The 17,557-nt window shown below is 34.7% G+C and overlaps 1 protein-coding gene across 7 annotated transcripts in view; it reads left to right on the top strand.

The window, feature by feature from the left end:
- GOLGB1 (golgin B1) overlaps positions 1–17,557 on the top strand; it is an 87,656-nt gene that overhangs the window by 12,855 nt on the left and 57,244 nt on the right. For all 7 annotated transcript variants that reach the window (XR_008297688.1, XR_008297687.1, XM_027060959.2 and 4 more), the window contains exons 2-6: positions 9,858–9,952; positions 10,755–10,907; positions 11,119–11,271; positions 13,510–13,638; positions 16,262–16,378. Coding sequence is in view for 5 of the 7 variants with exons in the window: in XM_027060959.2 (XP_026916760.1) it covers positions 9,860–9,952; positions 10,755–10,907; positions 11,119–11,271; positions 13,510–13,638; positions 16,262–16,378 (645 nt within the window). In the remaining 2 variants the exon portion in view is untranslated. The remainder of the gene's footprint in view (positions 1–9,857; positions 9,953–10,754; positions 10,908–11,118; positions 11,272–13,509; positions 13,639–16,261; positions 16,379–17,557) is intronic.

The following is a 17,557-nucleotide window of genomic DNA, read 5'->3' as shown; positions in this document are numbered from 1 at the left end:
TAAATCCTACCTGACATGGTGAATGATCCTTTTAATGTGATGTTGAATTGAGTATGCTGGTATTTTGTTGAGGATTATTGCATCTATTTCATCAGGGATACTGGCCTATAATTTCCTTGTTGTGTCCTTGTCTGGATTCAGTATCCAGGTAATACTGTCCTCATAAAATGAATTTGAAAGTGTTTCCTCTCCTTCAGTTTTTTTTAGACTAGTTTGAGAAGGATTAGCATTAATTCTTCTTTAAGCATTTTTTTAGAGTTTACTAGTGAAGCCATCAAGTTCTGGGCATTTCTTTGTTGAGAGGTTTTTGGGTCAATCTCTTTATGTTATTGGTTTGTTCAGATTTTGTTTCTCATGATTCATTCTTGGTAAGTTGTATGTTTCTAGGAATTCATCTGTGTCTTCCAAGTTATCCAATTTTTTTGCATATAGTTATTCATGGTAGTCTCTTAAGATCCCTTATATTACTGTATTCTCAGTTGTAGTGTCTCCTCCTTCACTTATGATTTTATTCATTTGAATCTCTCTTTTCTTAGTCTAGCTAAAGGTTTGTCAATTTTGTTTATCTTTTCAAAAAACCAGTTACATTGAAAAACTTAGTTTTATTGGTGTTTTCTATTGGTTTTTTAAGTCTCCATTTCCTGCTTTGATAATTATTTATTTCCTTCCTTCTGCTTTCACCTTAGTTTTTCTTTCGCTAGATCCTTGAAGTGTCAAGTTACATTGTTTATTTGAGATCTTTCTTTTTTCTTAATGTAGGAGGCTATCTCCACAAACTTTCCTCTTAAAACTGCTTTTGCTGTGTCTCATTAAGTTTCCATGGATATGCCATGTTTCCATTTTCATTTGTCTCAATATAATTTTTTATTTCCTTTGTGATTTCTTCTTTGACCCATTGATTCAGGAGCATATTGTTTAATTTCCACATATTTGTGGATTTTCCAATTTTCTTCTTGCTATTTTTTTGCATATTAAAAGTAATTTTATTTCTTCTTTTAATGTTTTTTTTTTTCTTTAAATTTAATTCCAGTTAGTGATCATACAGTCTTGTATTAGTTTCAGGTGTACAATATGGTGATTCAGCAATTACATACATCACATGGTGCTCATCACAAGTGCACTCCCTAATCCCCATCACTTATTTAACCCATCTTCCACCATATCCCCTCTGGTAACCATCAGTTCTCTGTAGTTAAGAGTTTGTTTCTTGTTTCTCTCTCTCTTTGATTTTTAGTTTCATACCATTGTCATCAGAAATAATACTCAATATGATTTCAATATTCTTAAATTTGTAAAGACTTATTTTGTGTCCCAATATATGATCTATATCCTAGATAGTGTTCCATGTGCGCTTGAAATGAATGTGTATTTTGCTGCTTTTGTTATGTTATGTATATGTCTGTTAGGTCCATTTAAATAATGTGTAGTTCAAGTACATTGTTTTCTTATTGCTTTCTTATGCTTTTATTGCTTTTCTGTCTGGATGACATATCTGTTGTAAGGGAATTGAAGTCTACCACTATTATTGTATTGCTGTCTATTTCTGCCTTCAGTTCTGTGAACATTTGCTTAATACAGTTAGCTTTCTGATACTGGGTGTATATATATTTATTTACAAGTATTATATCCTCTTGATGAATTGACCCCTTTATCATTGACCCCTTTACCATTGACCTTTTCTCTGCCTGTCATTACAGTTTTTAACTAAAAGTTTATTTTGTCTTTTATTAGTCACCTTTGCTTTCTTTTGGTTACCATTTGCATGGAATATCTTTTTCCATCTCTTCACTTTCAGTCTCTGTGTAACCTTAGAGCCAAAGTGAGTCTCTTGTATGCAGCATATAGTTGGATTTTGTTTTTTAAATCCATTCAGCCACTCCATGTCTTTTGATTGTATAATTTAATCCAATTATATTTAAAGTAATTTTTGAAAGAATTTACTATTGCCATTTTATTAATAGTTTTCTGACTGTTGTGTGGTTCATTTGTTCCTTTCTTCTCTTGCTGCCTTTATGGGTATTTCAATTTCTGACGTATGGCTTTTCATGTCTTACATCATTTTAGTTGATTTAGTAGGTTGTAATTTTGAGTTATTTTGAGCATGACTCTCTGACATGCTTCCATTTTCTGTATGGATATTATTCTGCTATTTTTCTTAAAATGACTTTGTATGGAGATTGTGTTACTTTTCAGGTGCTCATTTTTGTGTTAATTTAATGTTGCTAAACTTTTAGAAGGACATTTATTTTGGATAGCCTTTCTAACTTCACAGAGTTCCCTCTTACATTGTTTTCCAATATTGGTTCAAATATGTGGCCATTGGGTTTCTGAGATTTCCTGACTCCTTTTCTACTACCCCCAGCTCACTCTTTATCTGGATCTTCCTTTGTTGTCTGTTGACTCAGTTTTGATGCATTTTGGTTCGGCTCTTACTAGAGGCCCTGTTCTGAAAGAGAGCCATGACTCTTCAGTTTTGAGAGTTCATGGGGCCCAGACTCTTTAGTCATTTTAAATCTTGCAGGCTCCTTGCTCTTATGTGTGTTGGAGTATGGATATACCTCCCTTTTTCAGCTGCTATTCTTTAATTGGCTCAGCACATTTTCCAGTGAATACCCACTGGCTCTTTTGTGGTTCTCTTGGTTTATCTGTCACAGTCTTATAGCTTCTGTATGGCAGCATTATTTTACCTCCTTCCTCTTAAGGTTTTTGGATGGAGAATTAAATATACATAGGACAGATTAACAGGGAAAGCATACAGATTTATTTAGTATAAATTTTAAGTGACACTGGAGCCCTCATAAGGAAATGAAGACTAAAAGAAGCAATTAGAATGGAACACTTATATATTGAGTTGGACAAGGAGCAGTAAATTGTGATAACAGTACAAGGCAAAGGGGTAGTTAATCATGGAAAAGTGACTAGGAAGATAAGGATTCACATACAAGGTTTGTTTGTACAGATTCCTCTTGGCTTCAACTCCCCATCCTTGGAGATAAGAATGTTACTTTCCTTCTAATATAAGGAGGACATCTTCCATATGAGGTTTTGTATCTTGCTTTCAGGAAGAAAAAGGAGAGGTCAGAGCATCCTTCTTGTACCTGCTATTTTTCAAGTGCCTTTAGCTCAAAATAATCTTTAAGCCAAAGTGACAGATTTTGGGGTGGAACATTCTGCCACTCTTCACTTCCCTTTTCCTCCCACATGGACAACAATGACATGCAGATCTTGTGGCTGTTGGTGGTTTATCTATATCCATGTTTATTTTAGAGTTTGTTTTTTTGGTAAAGCCTGTATATGGGTTTTTAGTTTTGTTATCTAGTTGCTTTGTCAATTTTTATGTGGGAAATCAGGAAGTTCCCATAATCTGTGCTGTTTGCAATCCCCATTTTTTCAGAGTCCCATCAGTTGGTTGATTTTGTGTGTGTGTGTTTATTCCTGATGTGGTCTGAAAAATCTGAAGATAAAATGATTCTGTTTGATAGATTAGGTTCTGTTATGACTTTCTTTGATTAGTGCAAATCTATGTGCCTATTAGGCACATAGTTAATGGTGCTCATTTCTTTCACTAATGGTTGCTATAGAAAATTCAGTCTTGAGAGTTGAAAACAAAGTTTAGTCTGTGTAATGGTGAGTTGTGATTTTTTTTAACTGACTATAGTTATAAGTCTCACAGCTTGAATGAGTGGTTATATATGGTCCTATATATTTATGTGTGGCCCTATGTTGCCTTTTTAGTAGTTATATATATAGTTGTATGTGGTCCTATGTTGCCCTTCTAGGAGTGGTTTTCTTTTTCCTAAAGTTTCATGTACATCTCTTTTCTAAGTGTTATATGCTAGTTTGGTTATCCAAGATAACCTGTTATAGAAACAAAGACCTCACCACTTCTTTCTTGATTAAGGACCATGGTTGCCCTAAACATTATTACTGTTTTAAGTAGAAGAAAACTTTAGGGGTAATTGTTTTTAATTCACGTGCTTATTTTGTACAAGAGCTTTTATATTTCTCCCTGCTGAGTCTTTTGAAAGCCAAATAACATTTTATCATTAAACATAAAATTTAGTGTAATTTCTTATACTAGTGCTATGCACAGTCCAGTTCTATTTTGATTTTTCCTATCAAAACATTAATATTCTCACTTCTATGGACTAGCAGTTGACACTGATCTGAATGAATGAATGAGTAAATAATAAATAAGGGATGTGTGGGTGTATGTGTATTTATATATTTGTGTGTATTATGTGTATGTATATTATTTTGTGTGTATTATCTCTATTTGTCTTTTTCTTCTTTAGTGAGTTTTTTTAGCTTATATCTTTTAAGGAATTATCCCATTTCTTCTATGTTGATGAATTTATGGGCATAGAATTATTTGTACTGTTGTGTTACAATATTTTAATGTATGTTAGATCTGTACTGATGTCTCCTTTTTCATAACTGATATTGATAACTTGTGTCTTTATTTATTTTTTTTTCTTGGTCAGCCTGACTAGAGCATTATCAATTTTGTTGATCTTTTCAAAGAACAAACTTTTTTTTTTTTAAGTTTTTATTTTAATTCTAGTTAGCTAACGTATAGTGTTATATTTATTTCAAGTGTACAATATAGTGATTCAACAATTCCATACATCAGAGGCACCTGGGTGGCTCAGTCAGTTAAGCATCTGACTCTTGATTTCCGCTCAGGTGATGATCTCAAGTTTCATGAGATAGAGCCTTGCATTGGGGTCTGTGCTGTCAGCACAGAGCTTGCTTGGGATTCTCTCTCTCCCTCTTTCTCTGCCCCTCCCCCCCAAAATAAATAAACAAACATAAAAAGAAAATTCCATATATTACCCGGTACTCATTACAATAAGTGCACTCCTTAATCCCCATCACCTAATTAACCCATCCCCTCACCCACCTCCCCTCTGGTAATCATCAGTTTGTTCTCTATAATTAAGAGTCTGTTTCTTTATTTGTCTCTTTTTTCCCCCTTTGCTTATTTGTTTTTTCTTAAATTCTTCATATGAGTGGTATCATATGGTATTTGCCTTTGTTGGACTGACTTATTTCACTTAGGATTCTACTCTCTAGTTCCATCCGTGTTATTGCAAATGGCAAGATTCTGTTATTTCTTTATGGTGGCATAATATTCTTTTGTGTGTGTGTGTATATATATATATATACAGACATATATGTATATACACATATATATGTATGTGTGTATATATATATACAGACATATGTGTATACACATATATATTTATGTATATATACATATATGTATATATTTATATATACACACATACACATACACACATGTGTATACACATATATATACACACATACCATATCTTCTTTATTCATCAATCTATGGACACACTTGGGCTGCTTCCATATCATGGCTATTGTAAATAAACATAGGGGTATGTGTATCCCTTTGAATTAGTTTTTTGTATTCTTTGGGCAAATACCTACTAGTGCAATTGCTGGCTCATATGGTAGTTCTATTTTTAACTTTTTGAGGAACCTCCATACTGTTTTCCAGAGTGGCTACACCGATTTGCATTCTCACCAACAGTGCAAGAGTGTTCCTTTTTCTCCACATCCTTGCCAACACCTGTTGTTTCTTGTGTTGTTGATTTTAGCTATTCTGACAAGTGTGAAGTGATAAACCATTGTGGTTTGATTTGCATTGCCCTTATGGTAAGTGATGATGAACACCTTCTTATGTGTCAGCCATCTCCATGACTTCTTTGAAGAAATGTCTGTTCATGTCTTCTGCCCATAATTTAATTAGATGATGATTATTTTTTTTAGTGTTGAGTTTTATACTAACCCTTTATAGGATATGTTATTTGCAAATATCTTCTCCCATTCTGCAAGTTGCCTTTGCATTTTGTTGATATTTCCTTTGCTGTGCAGAAGCTTTTCATTTTGATATAGTCCCAGTAATTTATTTTTGCATTTTCCCCCTTGTCTTAGGAGATATATCTAGAAAAAAGTGCAACAGCCAGTGTCAAAGAGGTTACTGCCTGTGTTCTCTTCTAGGATTTTTATGGTTTCAGATCTCACATTTCAGGTCTTTAATCCATTTTGAATCTATTTTTGTGTAAGGTATAGGAAAGTGATCCAGTTTCTTTCTTTTTGCATGTTGCTGTCCCGCTTTCCTAATGTTTTCCTCTTCCTTATTGAAGAGAGTCTTTTTCCCATTGGATATTCTTTCCTGCTTTGTCAAAGATTAATTGACCATATCGTTGTGGGTTTATTTCTGGGTTTTCTATTCTGTTCCATTGATCTATGGGTCTGTTTTTGTGCCAGTACCATACTGTTTTGATTACCACAGTTTTGTAATATAGCTTGAATTTCAGAATTGTGATGCCTACAGCTTTGTTTCTCTTTTTCATGATTGCTTTTGCTATTTGGGGTCTTTGGTGGTTCCATACAAATTGTAGAATTGTTTGTTCTAGTTCTGTGAAAAATGGTGTTGGTATTTTGAGGGGGGGGTTGCATTAAGTCTGTTGATTGCTTTGGGTAGTATAGACATTTTAATAATATTTGTTCTTCCAACCCATGAGCATAGAATGTTTTTCCATTTCTTTGTGTCATTTACAGTTTCTTTCTTCAGTGTTTTATAGTTTTTAGAGTACAATTATTTCTCTTCTTTAGTTAGGTTTATCCCTAGGTATTTAATTATTTTTCGTGCAGTTACAAATGGGATTGTTTTCTTAATTTCTCTTCTGCTTCATTATTGGTGTATAGAAATGCGACAGATTTCTGTACATTGATTTTGTATCCTGCAGTTTTACTGAATTCATTTATCAGTTCTAGCAGTTTTTGATGGAGTCTTTTGGGTTTTTTATATATAGTATCATGTCATCTGCAAATAATGAAAGTTTCAGTTCTTCCTTACCAATTTGGATGCCTTTTATTTCTTTCTCTTACCTGATTGTTGTGGCCAGGACTTCTATGTTGAATAAAAGCAGTGAGAGTGGACATCCTTCTCTTGTTCCTAACCTTAGAGGAAAATCTCTCAGTTTTTGATGTTGGCTGTGGGTTTTTCATATATGGCTTTTATTATGTTGAGGTATGTTCCCTCTACAGCTACTTTGCTGAAGATTTTTATCATGAATTGATATTGTACTTTATCAGCTGCCTTTTCTGTATCTATTGAAATGATCTTGTGGTTCTTAACCTTCCTCTTATTGATGTGATTATCACACTGATTGATTTGCAAATATTGAACCATTCTTGTAGCCTAGGAATAAATCCTCCTTGATCATGAATGATTTTTTTCAAATACTAATTTGATTTGCTAGTATTTTGTTGAGGATTTTTAAATCTGTGTTCATCAGGGATACTGACTTGTAGTTCTCTTAAGTGGTGTCTTTATCTGTTTTTGAAATCAGTGTACTACTGGCCTCATAGAATGAATTTGAAAGTTTTCCTCCCTTTGCTATGTTTTTGCAAAATTTTGAGAAGAATAGCTAAATGGTATTCTAGTTTGGTAGAATTCACCTCTGACTTGTTTTGCTGGGAGTTTTTGACTACTGATTCAGTTTCTTTTCTGGTTATCAGTCTGTTCAGATTTTCTATTTCTTGTTTCATTTTTGATAGTTTATGTGTTTCTAGGAATTTATCTATTTCTTCCAGGTTGTCCAGTTTGTTGACATATAGTCTTTCATAATATTCTCTTATAATTGTTTGCATTTCTGTGGTGTTGATTGTTATTTCTCCTCTCATTTGTGATTTTATTTGAGTCCTTCCTTCCTCTCCCCCCCCCCCCCCTTTGATAAGTCTGGCTCCTGGTTTCATTGATCTGTGCTATTTTTTTAGTTTCCATATCATTTATTTGCTCTAATCTTTATTATTTCCTTCCTTTTGCTGGTTTTAGGTTTTGTTCGTGTTTCTTTTTTTTTTTAGCTCCTTTAGGTTTAAGGTTAGGTTGTTTATTTGAAAATTTATTACTTCTTGAGGTAGGTAGGCCCGTATTGCAATTAACTTCCCTCTTAGAACTGCTTTTGCTGCATCCCAAAGCTTTTGGACCATTGTATTTTCATTTTCATTTGTTTCCATATACTTTTTTATTTCTTCTTTTGTTTCCTGGTTAACACATTCATTGTTTAGTAGCATGTTATTTAACCTCCATGTATTTGTGTTCTTTCCAGATTTTTTCTTGTGATTGACTTGTATTTTCATAGCATTGTGTTCAATAACAATGTATGGTATGACTTCAGTTTTCTTGAATTTGTTTAGGCTTATTTTGTGATCTGTTCTGGAGAATGCTCCGTGTGCACTTGAGAAGAATACGTATTTGGGCCACCCGGGTGGCTCAGTCAAGTTAATCGTTCGACTCTTGGTTTCCTTTCAGGTCATAATCTCAGGGTTCATGAGATTGGGATTCTCTCTCCCTTTCTCTCTGCCCCTGCCCCACTCACACTCTCTCTCTCAAAATAAATAAACTTAAAAAAAAAAATCTCTTGTTACAGTCTTTGTTTTAAAGTCTGCTTTGTCCCATATAACTATTGGTACTCAAGCTCTCTTTTGACATCCATTTGCATGATAAATATTTCTCCGTGCCCTATTTTCAATTTGCGTGTATCTTTAGGTCTGAAATGAGTCTTCTCCTGTAGGCAGCTTACAGATGGCCTTATTTTTTTAAATCTGTTCTGTCACGCTGTGTCTTTTAATTGGAGTGTTTAGTACATTTACATCCAAAGTAATTGTTGATAGGTATGTATTTACTGCCGTTTTATTATTTGTTTTATGGTTGTTCCTGGAGATATTCTCTGATCCTTTCTTGTCTTTATCTCTTTCATAGTTTGCTGATTTTCTTTAGTGATATATTTGTATTTCTTTTTCTTTATACTTTGCATATTTATTAGTGGTTTTTGATATTAGGGTACCATTAGGTTTGTATATAACCTCTTCTGCAGATAGCAGTCTATGTTACATTCAGGTAATTTTAGTTTGAACTTACTCTTTAAGAATCATCTTTTGGTTTTAGTGATTTTCTGTATTTTTCTATTTTCAATTTTATTAGTCTCTGCTCTAACCTGAATTTTTTTCTGCTTATATTTGTTTTACTTTGCTCTTCTTTTTCTAATTTCCTACAGAAGCAGCACAGGTTGCTGATTTAAATCCCTTTTCTTTTTCTAATATATGCATTTAATGCTATACATTTAAAAAAGGATTATATTTAAATTTTAGCAAAACCACATAGGTTATCAGGAAACCTTCCTGAAAGAGTGGGGTTCATGAAGGCACATAAAAAGAAAAATTTTGCTACATCACAGGATTTATTTGACAAAGTAGGAGAGAATAATCTTCTGGCAGGGGAAGGAATGTTAGAAGTTCATGTTTGTAAATGAAATTATGATGAAAGAAAATGGATTAAAGGTAACTTATAAGACATTTTTACTTCCCACAAAACAATTATGTATCTGTATTTTATTTAGAAAATGTTAATGGTGGTTATTTGAGTGCAGTGCAGTTGCCACTGAAAAGAACACTATGTGACTACACTGCACATACTCAAATGCCTTTAAAAAAATTTTTTTTAATGTTTAATTTTTTTTGAGAGAGAGAGAGAGAGAGAGAGAGAGAGAACATGAATGGGGGAGGGGCAGAGAGAGAGGGAGGACACAGAATCTGAAGCAGTCTCCAGGCTTTGAGCTGTCAGCCCAGAGCCTGACATGGGGCTCAAACTCACTAACTGCGAGATCATGACCTGAGCTGAAGTCGGATGCTCTACCCAGGCGCCCCTCAAGTGCCTTTTTAAATACATCATCATGCTTTTCACTTATAGATGATATAGTTGCCAGTACAAGAGAAGCCTACGTCCATTTTACTGTTTATGTTTTCTTTTCCTGCAGAAATGCTGAGCCGATTGTCAGGATTAGCCAATGTTGTTTTGCATGAATTATCAGGAGATGACACTGATCAGAATATGAGGGCTTCCCTAGACCCTGTGAGTAGCTCCGTTCTAAATTAAACTGATGAGACATATATTCTATGTTCTTCTGAGGAAAAGGAAGATAGAAGGTTTTGAGCAGCCTCCATTGTGCTAGGTGGAAGAGAGGATTAAGAAAAATATTGATACTTTATAAATGATCCTTCTCCTATAAGTTTGTAGCCTATAAGCCACAGTGATGGGAGTCAAGTCCTGGATGAGATTGGAAAGATCTTTCTCATTGTCCCCTGAGCCTTGTTTAGTGCTAGCTAGATTGTTTTAACTTCTCCTCAGGTATATATCCTGTTCCCTAGGAAAGGTTTGAATAATAAGTGGCAGAACTAGGGCACCTTTCAGGTTTGAAGATATATTTGTTATTGTAAATTTATCCACACTTCTCTTATAGTTTGCATTGTATTTTCTGATGGTCACATAAGGAATCAAAAGAAGCCCTTTAGTTTTCTGAAAGACAAGCAGTATTGCCTAGTGGTTGAGAGAATTTTATTCAACTGCTCTCTTAAATTTAAATTTTGGGGTCTTCCACTTGCTAGTTTGTTATCTTTGCTTCCCTTTATTTTTCTCTTTGGTAAAATTAGGATAATCTCATAAATGAGATAATGTTTGTGAAATGCTTCACATTTCTAAAATACTCAATATATTTTAATGGCTATGATGATAATTGTCTCAGAGTTGGAAAGATTTCTTAAGTACGGAGGTGAGTTGGGGAAAAGATAAAATGATGTTGCAATGAAGGAACTCTTTTCTCTCAATGTTAATGTCTTTTCCCTGGTGCATTGGCAACTTTTTGTCTAAATACTAGGCATTACCCCAAGAATCTGACATGGAATTTAACAATAGAACACAAGAGGATGTTCTGGAGCGCCTGGCTTATGCTGAGCAGTTGGTGGTGGAGCTAAAAGAAATCGTTAGACAGAAGGACATTCAACTGCAACAAAAGGATGAAGTTCTACAGGTACCATGGTTTTTCTCCTTTCCTGCCAAGCATTTGATAAAAGACAGACACAACATTCACTTACATTTTTCTTTTCACTTAAGTGATTAGAGAATGCGATTCTTATTTCCCTCATACTGTAAAATGATGCCTATTGAGAATAACTTTTTGTTATGTACTAGGTACGTGATGAATAAACATTTATATACTTACCATCATTGTTCTCTGACAGGAAGAAAGAAAAGCTGCTGATAATAAAATAAAAAAACTAAAACTTCATGCTAAGGCCAAATTAACTTCTTTGAATAAGCACATAGAAGAAATGAAGGCACAAGGAGGGACTGTCCTGCCTACAGAACCTCAGTCAGAGGAGCAACTTTCCAAGGTACGGTGACTGGATATAATACACATTTTCTGAGTGGAAAAGCCTCCCATTATAACAGATCTTCCCTAATCACAAAAATTTATGAAGTTACAACACTAAATGTTGTACTTTCTTATTGAGCTTGCAGTCTAGCTGGGCTCTGGGCCACACACAGATAGAATAAAAGGCCAACAGAAAATATAGAAATGAAATGTGACCTAGGCCTTCAGAGTATTAAAAAACGCTAACAGGAAAAATATACTGGAGTGAGGAATTTAGATGGGAGAGGCACATACTTTTTGGTGGAATTTCATCTTTGGTTAGAATATTAAACTACGTAGTCTGTAAGGTTTCCACCAGCTCTGAATTCTTTTAGTCAGTGACCTGACATAGAATATTCTGCATCTTCATGTGGCCATATATTAGTGGATTAATGTTTCATGCATTGTAACTGAATCAACTAGATTGCCTTGGGCTCCCTGTGAGGGGTGCTTTCTTGGTTTATGACTGTCACCTGTCACCAGCAAAACAATTTAAGATCATCAGGGTTAGAGGAATAAGGAAAGTGGTGCCTTTTAAGAAAGAGTATTGTCCCAACACATTACTATTGCTTTTCTATATGGTTAAACCCCAGATATTCACATTCAACCAGCCATTTAGTGAACAAGAAACTTCAGTTTTTTGAAGTCTAGCAAGGAGCTTTAGAATATAATGGAGGCCGGCATGTCACATGTGCACATTGTAGTTGGCCTAGCCTTAACTCTGCCTAAGAGATCTATTTATTTTTATTTTCATTTTCTTTTTTTATTTATTTTTGAGAGAGAGAGAGAGAGAGAGACAGAGTGCAAGCAGCCAAGGGGCAGAGAGAGAGGGAGACACAGAATCAGAAGCAGGCTCCAGGCTATGAGCTGTCAGCACAGAGCCTGATGCAGGGCTTGAACACACAGACTGTGAGTTCATGACCTGAGCTGAAGTCAGAACCTTAACCGACTGAGCCACCCAGGCGCCCCATTATTTTCATTTTCTTAATTCCACCTTGTTCAATGTTTTTAGTTTTGGGAAATGAGGTTGTAATTGATTCTCTAGGCACAACCCTAGGGGTCACTGGTTAGCTTCCTAGTACCCTGGTTAGTCTTTTTTCTCTGGATCTAATGCTCAGAAGACATTACTTTTCCATAGCTTTATTTAACTTCTCAAAACTTATTTTAGGAGCTTTTCTCATTCTTCTCAGATTACTTGTTCATCTAGATTCTTTTCTTAGTTCTTGGTTTTTCCTCTGATAATTGTTTCTTCTCATAGTTGTGGTACCAGCCTGTCTCCCCACGTTGCTTTGTTTCTTCTAACTTTCCCTCTACTATGTTGTTAGATTTTTAAGTTATCCATTTTATACTCTGCTTTTTTTTTTTTTTTTTTTTAAGGCCTGAGACCACAACTTCATTTCCTTCTTCTGTTAAATAAGAGGGTTGAATTCAAATGATTTCTAAGTTTCAGCAATTAGTTATAGCAGCTTTATCCTATTGGATACCCATTTACAGAGCTAGACAGTCTCTGGAAAGTATAGTTGAAGAAATGACAGCAATCCTCAGATGCTTGACGAAGTATTACATAGAAGAAAGTATAAAATTATCTTGTGTAGTTCTAATAAGCAGACTTGGTTCATTTGAGGGTGGTGAATTCAGTAGGGAGGGAGAGTCTGGTTCAATATGAGGAAGAACTTTTCGGGGGAAAAAATAGACTTGAAAGATTTGGATTTCCCTTTACTGGGTCTTGTATGATGTTTTGCCCCTCACTTAACAGCACCTGTGTTTTCCTAAATTCTGTCCTCTGGTTTTTCAAGGCAGTGAGACTATGAATTTTCTATTAATTTTTAGTCCTGTGTGGTGCTGACTGGTTTTGTCCTCAGACAAAAAAAAAACATAAAAATGGGAAACTCAGTGTCATTTCTTCCAAGTATTGACTCCCTTCCAGTATCTTCCTGCTTTTGGTTGCCCTCTAGCATTTTCAAGTAGCTGTTTTCCTGTATTGTTCAGAGTTGATAGCTGTTATCTGATTGAGGATGAGTCTACAAAGGAGCTACCTGGCCATACTAAAATGGGAAAACTCTAAGATTCCTTCCTGGTTGATAGGTCAGGTGTTATTTCTTGCTCCCATTTATGAAACTATAATCAAATAGTTATATAGGGCAAGTTAGAACAAAAGATCACATATGTATTAGTTGTAATTATTTTAAATAAATAACTTTATCTCCTGTATTTTCAGCATGATAAGAGTTCTACAGAGGAAGAGATGGAAGTAGAAAAGATAAAACATAAACTCCAGGAGAAGGAAGAACTAATTAGCTGTTTGCAAGCCCAACTTACCCAGGCACAGGCAGAGCAAACTACACAGGTAGGGGTGTTTAGTCACCTCATAATCATTAGGTTAATGAATCACTAAGGCCCTATGGATTATTATACCATAAATACATTTTTCTAGATACCCAACAGATGTTTACCTATGTATCTGTCAGTTTTCTTTCTTCTTCCCTTTCCTTCCCTCACCAACTTCCCTTCCTTCCTGCCTAAGTCTAGTAATCGGTGTTTACCATTCGTGGTTGATATTTGTGGATTCCTATTATGCTTTTTTTAAAAAATTTTTTTAATGTTTATTCACCCTTGACAGAGAGAGAGAGAGAGACAGAGCACGAGTGGGGGAGGGGCAGAGAGAGAGGGAGACACAGAATCCGAAGCAGGCTCCAGGCTCTGAGCTGTAGCACAGAGCCCGACACGGGGCTCGAACTCACAGACCGTGAGATCATGACCTGAGCCGAAGTCTGATGCTCAACCAGCTGAGCCACCCGGACGCCCCTATTATGCTTTTTTAAAAATGGTTTCACATATTTTTATTTCAGAAGAGTTTTCTTGAATTAGATAGCTTGTAATATTTGGTATGTTTTCTTCTTTAAGAACTTCTATTATCTGTATGTTCCTTCTTTGATTATCTTTAGTATTTGTCACTCTTAGTTCCTTTTTCTTTCTTTCTTCACTGTAACTTTCTTTTTTTTCTTACTTCACTTAAGGCATTCTGTTTTGTGTTTGTTTACTTTTGTGTTATTTCTTGTTTAGATTTCTTTTTCTGAAATTTCTAATTTTGATTTATGTTGTTCTTCTGTGTTTTATATAATTTTCTTTATTTTTTAACAACTTTTGAAATACATGGTGGGTTTGGTTTTTTATTTTATTTTATTTTTAACATGTCTCAGTTCTGTTATTATGACCTTTAAGAATATTATTCTGCTCCTTAGTCTTTTTTTTAATAATAACTTTGTATGAAATTTAACCTTGATCCTTTTATGTTCCTTATTTTTGTGTGCAGTTAATTTTTCTAAACTTTTGGAGAGAGGCTTCGTTCAGGAGAACTTTATTTACTTAAGAGACTTTTCTCTCTCTCTCTCTCTCTCTCTCTCTCTCTCTCTCTCTCTCTTTTGTGTGTGTGTGTGTGTGTGTGTGTGTCTGTCCAAAGATCTGGCAGCTGGATTCAATAGTAATATAATGTAAACCACATGTATAATTTTAAAAATTTTGTAGTGGCTATATTACAAAAGATAAAGAACAGGAAGGTAAAATTAATTTCAAAAATATTTTTCATTTAGTCCAATATATTCAAAATATACTTTTGAAATTAATATAATTATTTTTGTGTATTTTACTTTTTCTTTTTTTGCACTGTCTGAAATTTGGTGTGTATTTTTACATTATGTCTCAATTTGGGTTACTAAATTCTCATTAGAAATACTTCATCTCTGTGTAGATTTCATAAAATTTCCAATTGAAAAAGTAGATTCATTTTAAGTTGTTCCAGACATACTTAAACGCTTTCCAATAACTGAACTGAGGGCTGAAACATCATTTTTCGTATGATCTGCATAGGTATCAACTGTGACTCATGTTGTCTGCATAAAGGATTCAGATAAACACATTGCAGTGTTACATAAGTATGTAGGAAAAAATCATTCAAACTGAGTGAATCCACTGACACTGACTAGATGATGTATTTATTGTAATACTAGGAATAGCACGCACACTTCTTACTTGTTTAACAATTCAAGAGTATATGACATGATGCAAAGAAGTGAAATATAGTTGAATTTAATGGGAAATAATTTGTACTTTAATTAAAATTAAATTATATTTATAATTAAACTCCTCATTTGCATTAGGCATATTTCAGGCCTTCTGTAGTCACATGTGGCTAGTTGATAATGAATTATACAACATGTGTATAGACCTTTTTCTTCTGTTTCTGTTATCTCTATTCTGCGTAATTTTTATTTCACTCCTAGAAGTTTCTTCTTATTTCCGGTCTGTGTCTTGGAAGGCAGCCTTGAATCTTGGAAGGCAGCCCTGATGAGTCAGTTTTGAGAATTCAGAGGGGCTAGGCTGATCTAGCCTTTTAGTCCTTTTTCCTGTGGATCCCTTACATTTACCCAGTATTGGGGAATGGAAAAGCCCTGCCAATTTAAGCTGCTGTTCTTAGATTGGCCAACTGTGCTTTCCAGTAAGAACTTGTTGGCTATTTGGGGATTTTCCTGTTCTCAAGGCCATTACTGTTGCTCTGTTGCTGCCTTCTTCCTTTGCGTAGGCTCTTAATACCATGCAGGTCTTGTGCCTTTTGGTGGTTTGCTCTGCCTGCTTGTATTTTGGAGTTTGTGGGACTACCTTCCTAATTTCATTGTGAATATTATCTATGGGTTTTTGGTTTTACTATTTAGTTGTGCTGTCTGTTTCAATGTGAGGATTCAGAGAAGTTGAAAAATTGCTGCTATTGCTTCTATTTTCCTCTGACAAATAATTCTGATAATTACTTTTTAAAAACCACTACGCACATGTAGTTCACTTTTGTGTTAAGTGGAAATTAGAAGGATATTGGTAGGTATTGGGGCAAATGAGACGGCAAGGTCAAAGAATTAAGCGTGCTAATTCTTTTGTTTAAATAACTATTTTTTTTCCTTCTGTGTCTTCCATTTGATAAGCATTCAACAGAGGTGGAAGAATTTTTAATTATGAAGCAACAGCTCCAAGAGAAGGAAGAACTCATTAGCACTCTGAAAGCCCAGCTCAGCCAGACGCAGGCAGAACAAGCTGCTCAGGTAGGGGGGAAGGTACCTCATAATGGTTAGAATAAAGAATCATGAAAGTCTAATGGGTTATTACATGACAAGCCAATTCAGACACTTTTTTTTTTTTTTTTTAGTTTATTTCTTTTGAGAGAAAGAGTGCAAGCAGGGGTGTGGCAGTCCAGGGAGAGAAGGAGAGAGGGAAAGAGAAAGAATCTCAAGCAGGCCCTGCACTGTCAACACAGAGCCCAACATGGGGCTCAGACTGATGAACCATGAGATCATGATCTGAGCCAAAATCAAAAGTCAGACACCCGACCAACTGAGCCACCCAGGTGCCCCAATTCAAACACTTTTGAAAACCTTAGTATATAAAAGTATAGTAACTAGAATGTTACAGTAGAAATGAGAGGGGTATGGTAGTAGAAGAAAATAAAAGTGTTACTATAAAAGTGTTACAATGAAATAATAAAATAATAATAAAAAATAAAATTAATAATAAAAAATAATAAAATAAAAGTGTTACTAAAGAAGTGTTACAATGAAAGTGTTGATAAATTTGCCATAACCTAATTGATGGCTGTTTCTAAGTTCTACAGTCCTGTAATTTGGTTTTAATAGCACACAGAAATTCAGTCTTTTATGATTTGGCTTGTGTTGTTTGGAGGGGACTGGTAAGGTAAACAAAAAGAAATACAAATGATTAGGTCCCTTCTTTCCCTATAGTAAAATCTTACTGAGAAGTTAAATTATAATCAGAAGGTTTCTTAGTATATGATGAGAAAGTGGTATAGGTTACATGATTCAATGTTAAAAGGCACTAGTATTTGACATTCTTCATATTTATTTCTGCTACCAGGACCAGACTGTTTGGACTGGCATCCTCAACTCCTTTTCTCTGGCTGTTTTTCTAAATTTCCAGCTTGATCACCCAACCCTCTATTTTTCCCTTGAGAATGCTTTTGACTCGTGAATTTGTTTTTTCCCTTGAAGTATCTTTGCATAATAGTTAATTTTTTCCATTGGGTGTTTATTTTTTTGATAAATTATAGTATTAACGGTGTTTTCTGTCCATGGATGGTCTGCTGCTATGTATACAGTTAATATTGTATATCCCGAAATGCTTACTTTTACAAAACTATTAGCTTTTATTGTGTCCGTTTTAGGCAGAAGCACTATATATAATGTAGCATAGAGAAATACAAAATATGT

This window comes from Acinonyx jubatus, chromosome C2 (genome assembly GCF_027475565.1).
Source record: "Acinonyx jubatus isolate Ajub_Pintada_27869175 chromosome C2, VMU_Ajub_asm_v1.0, whole genome shotgun sequence".
Taxonomy (NCBI): Eukaryota; Metazoa; Chordata; class Mammalia; order Carnivora; family Felidae; genus Acinonyx; species Acinonyx jubatus.
Note: the sequence above shows the minus strand (reverse complement) of the source record. Positions and strands in the feature narration are given on the sequence as shown.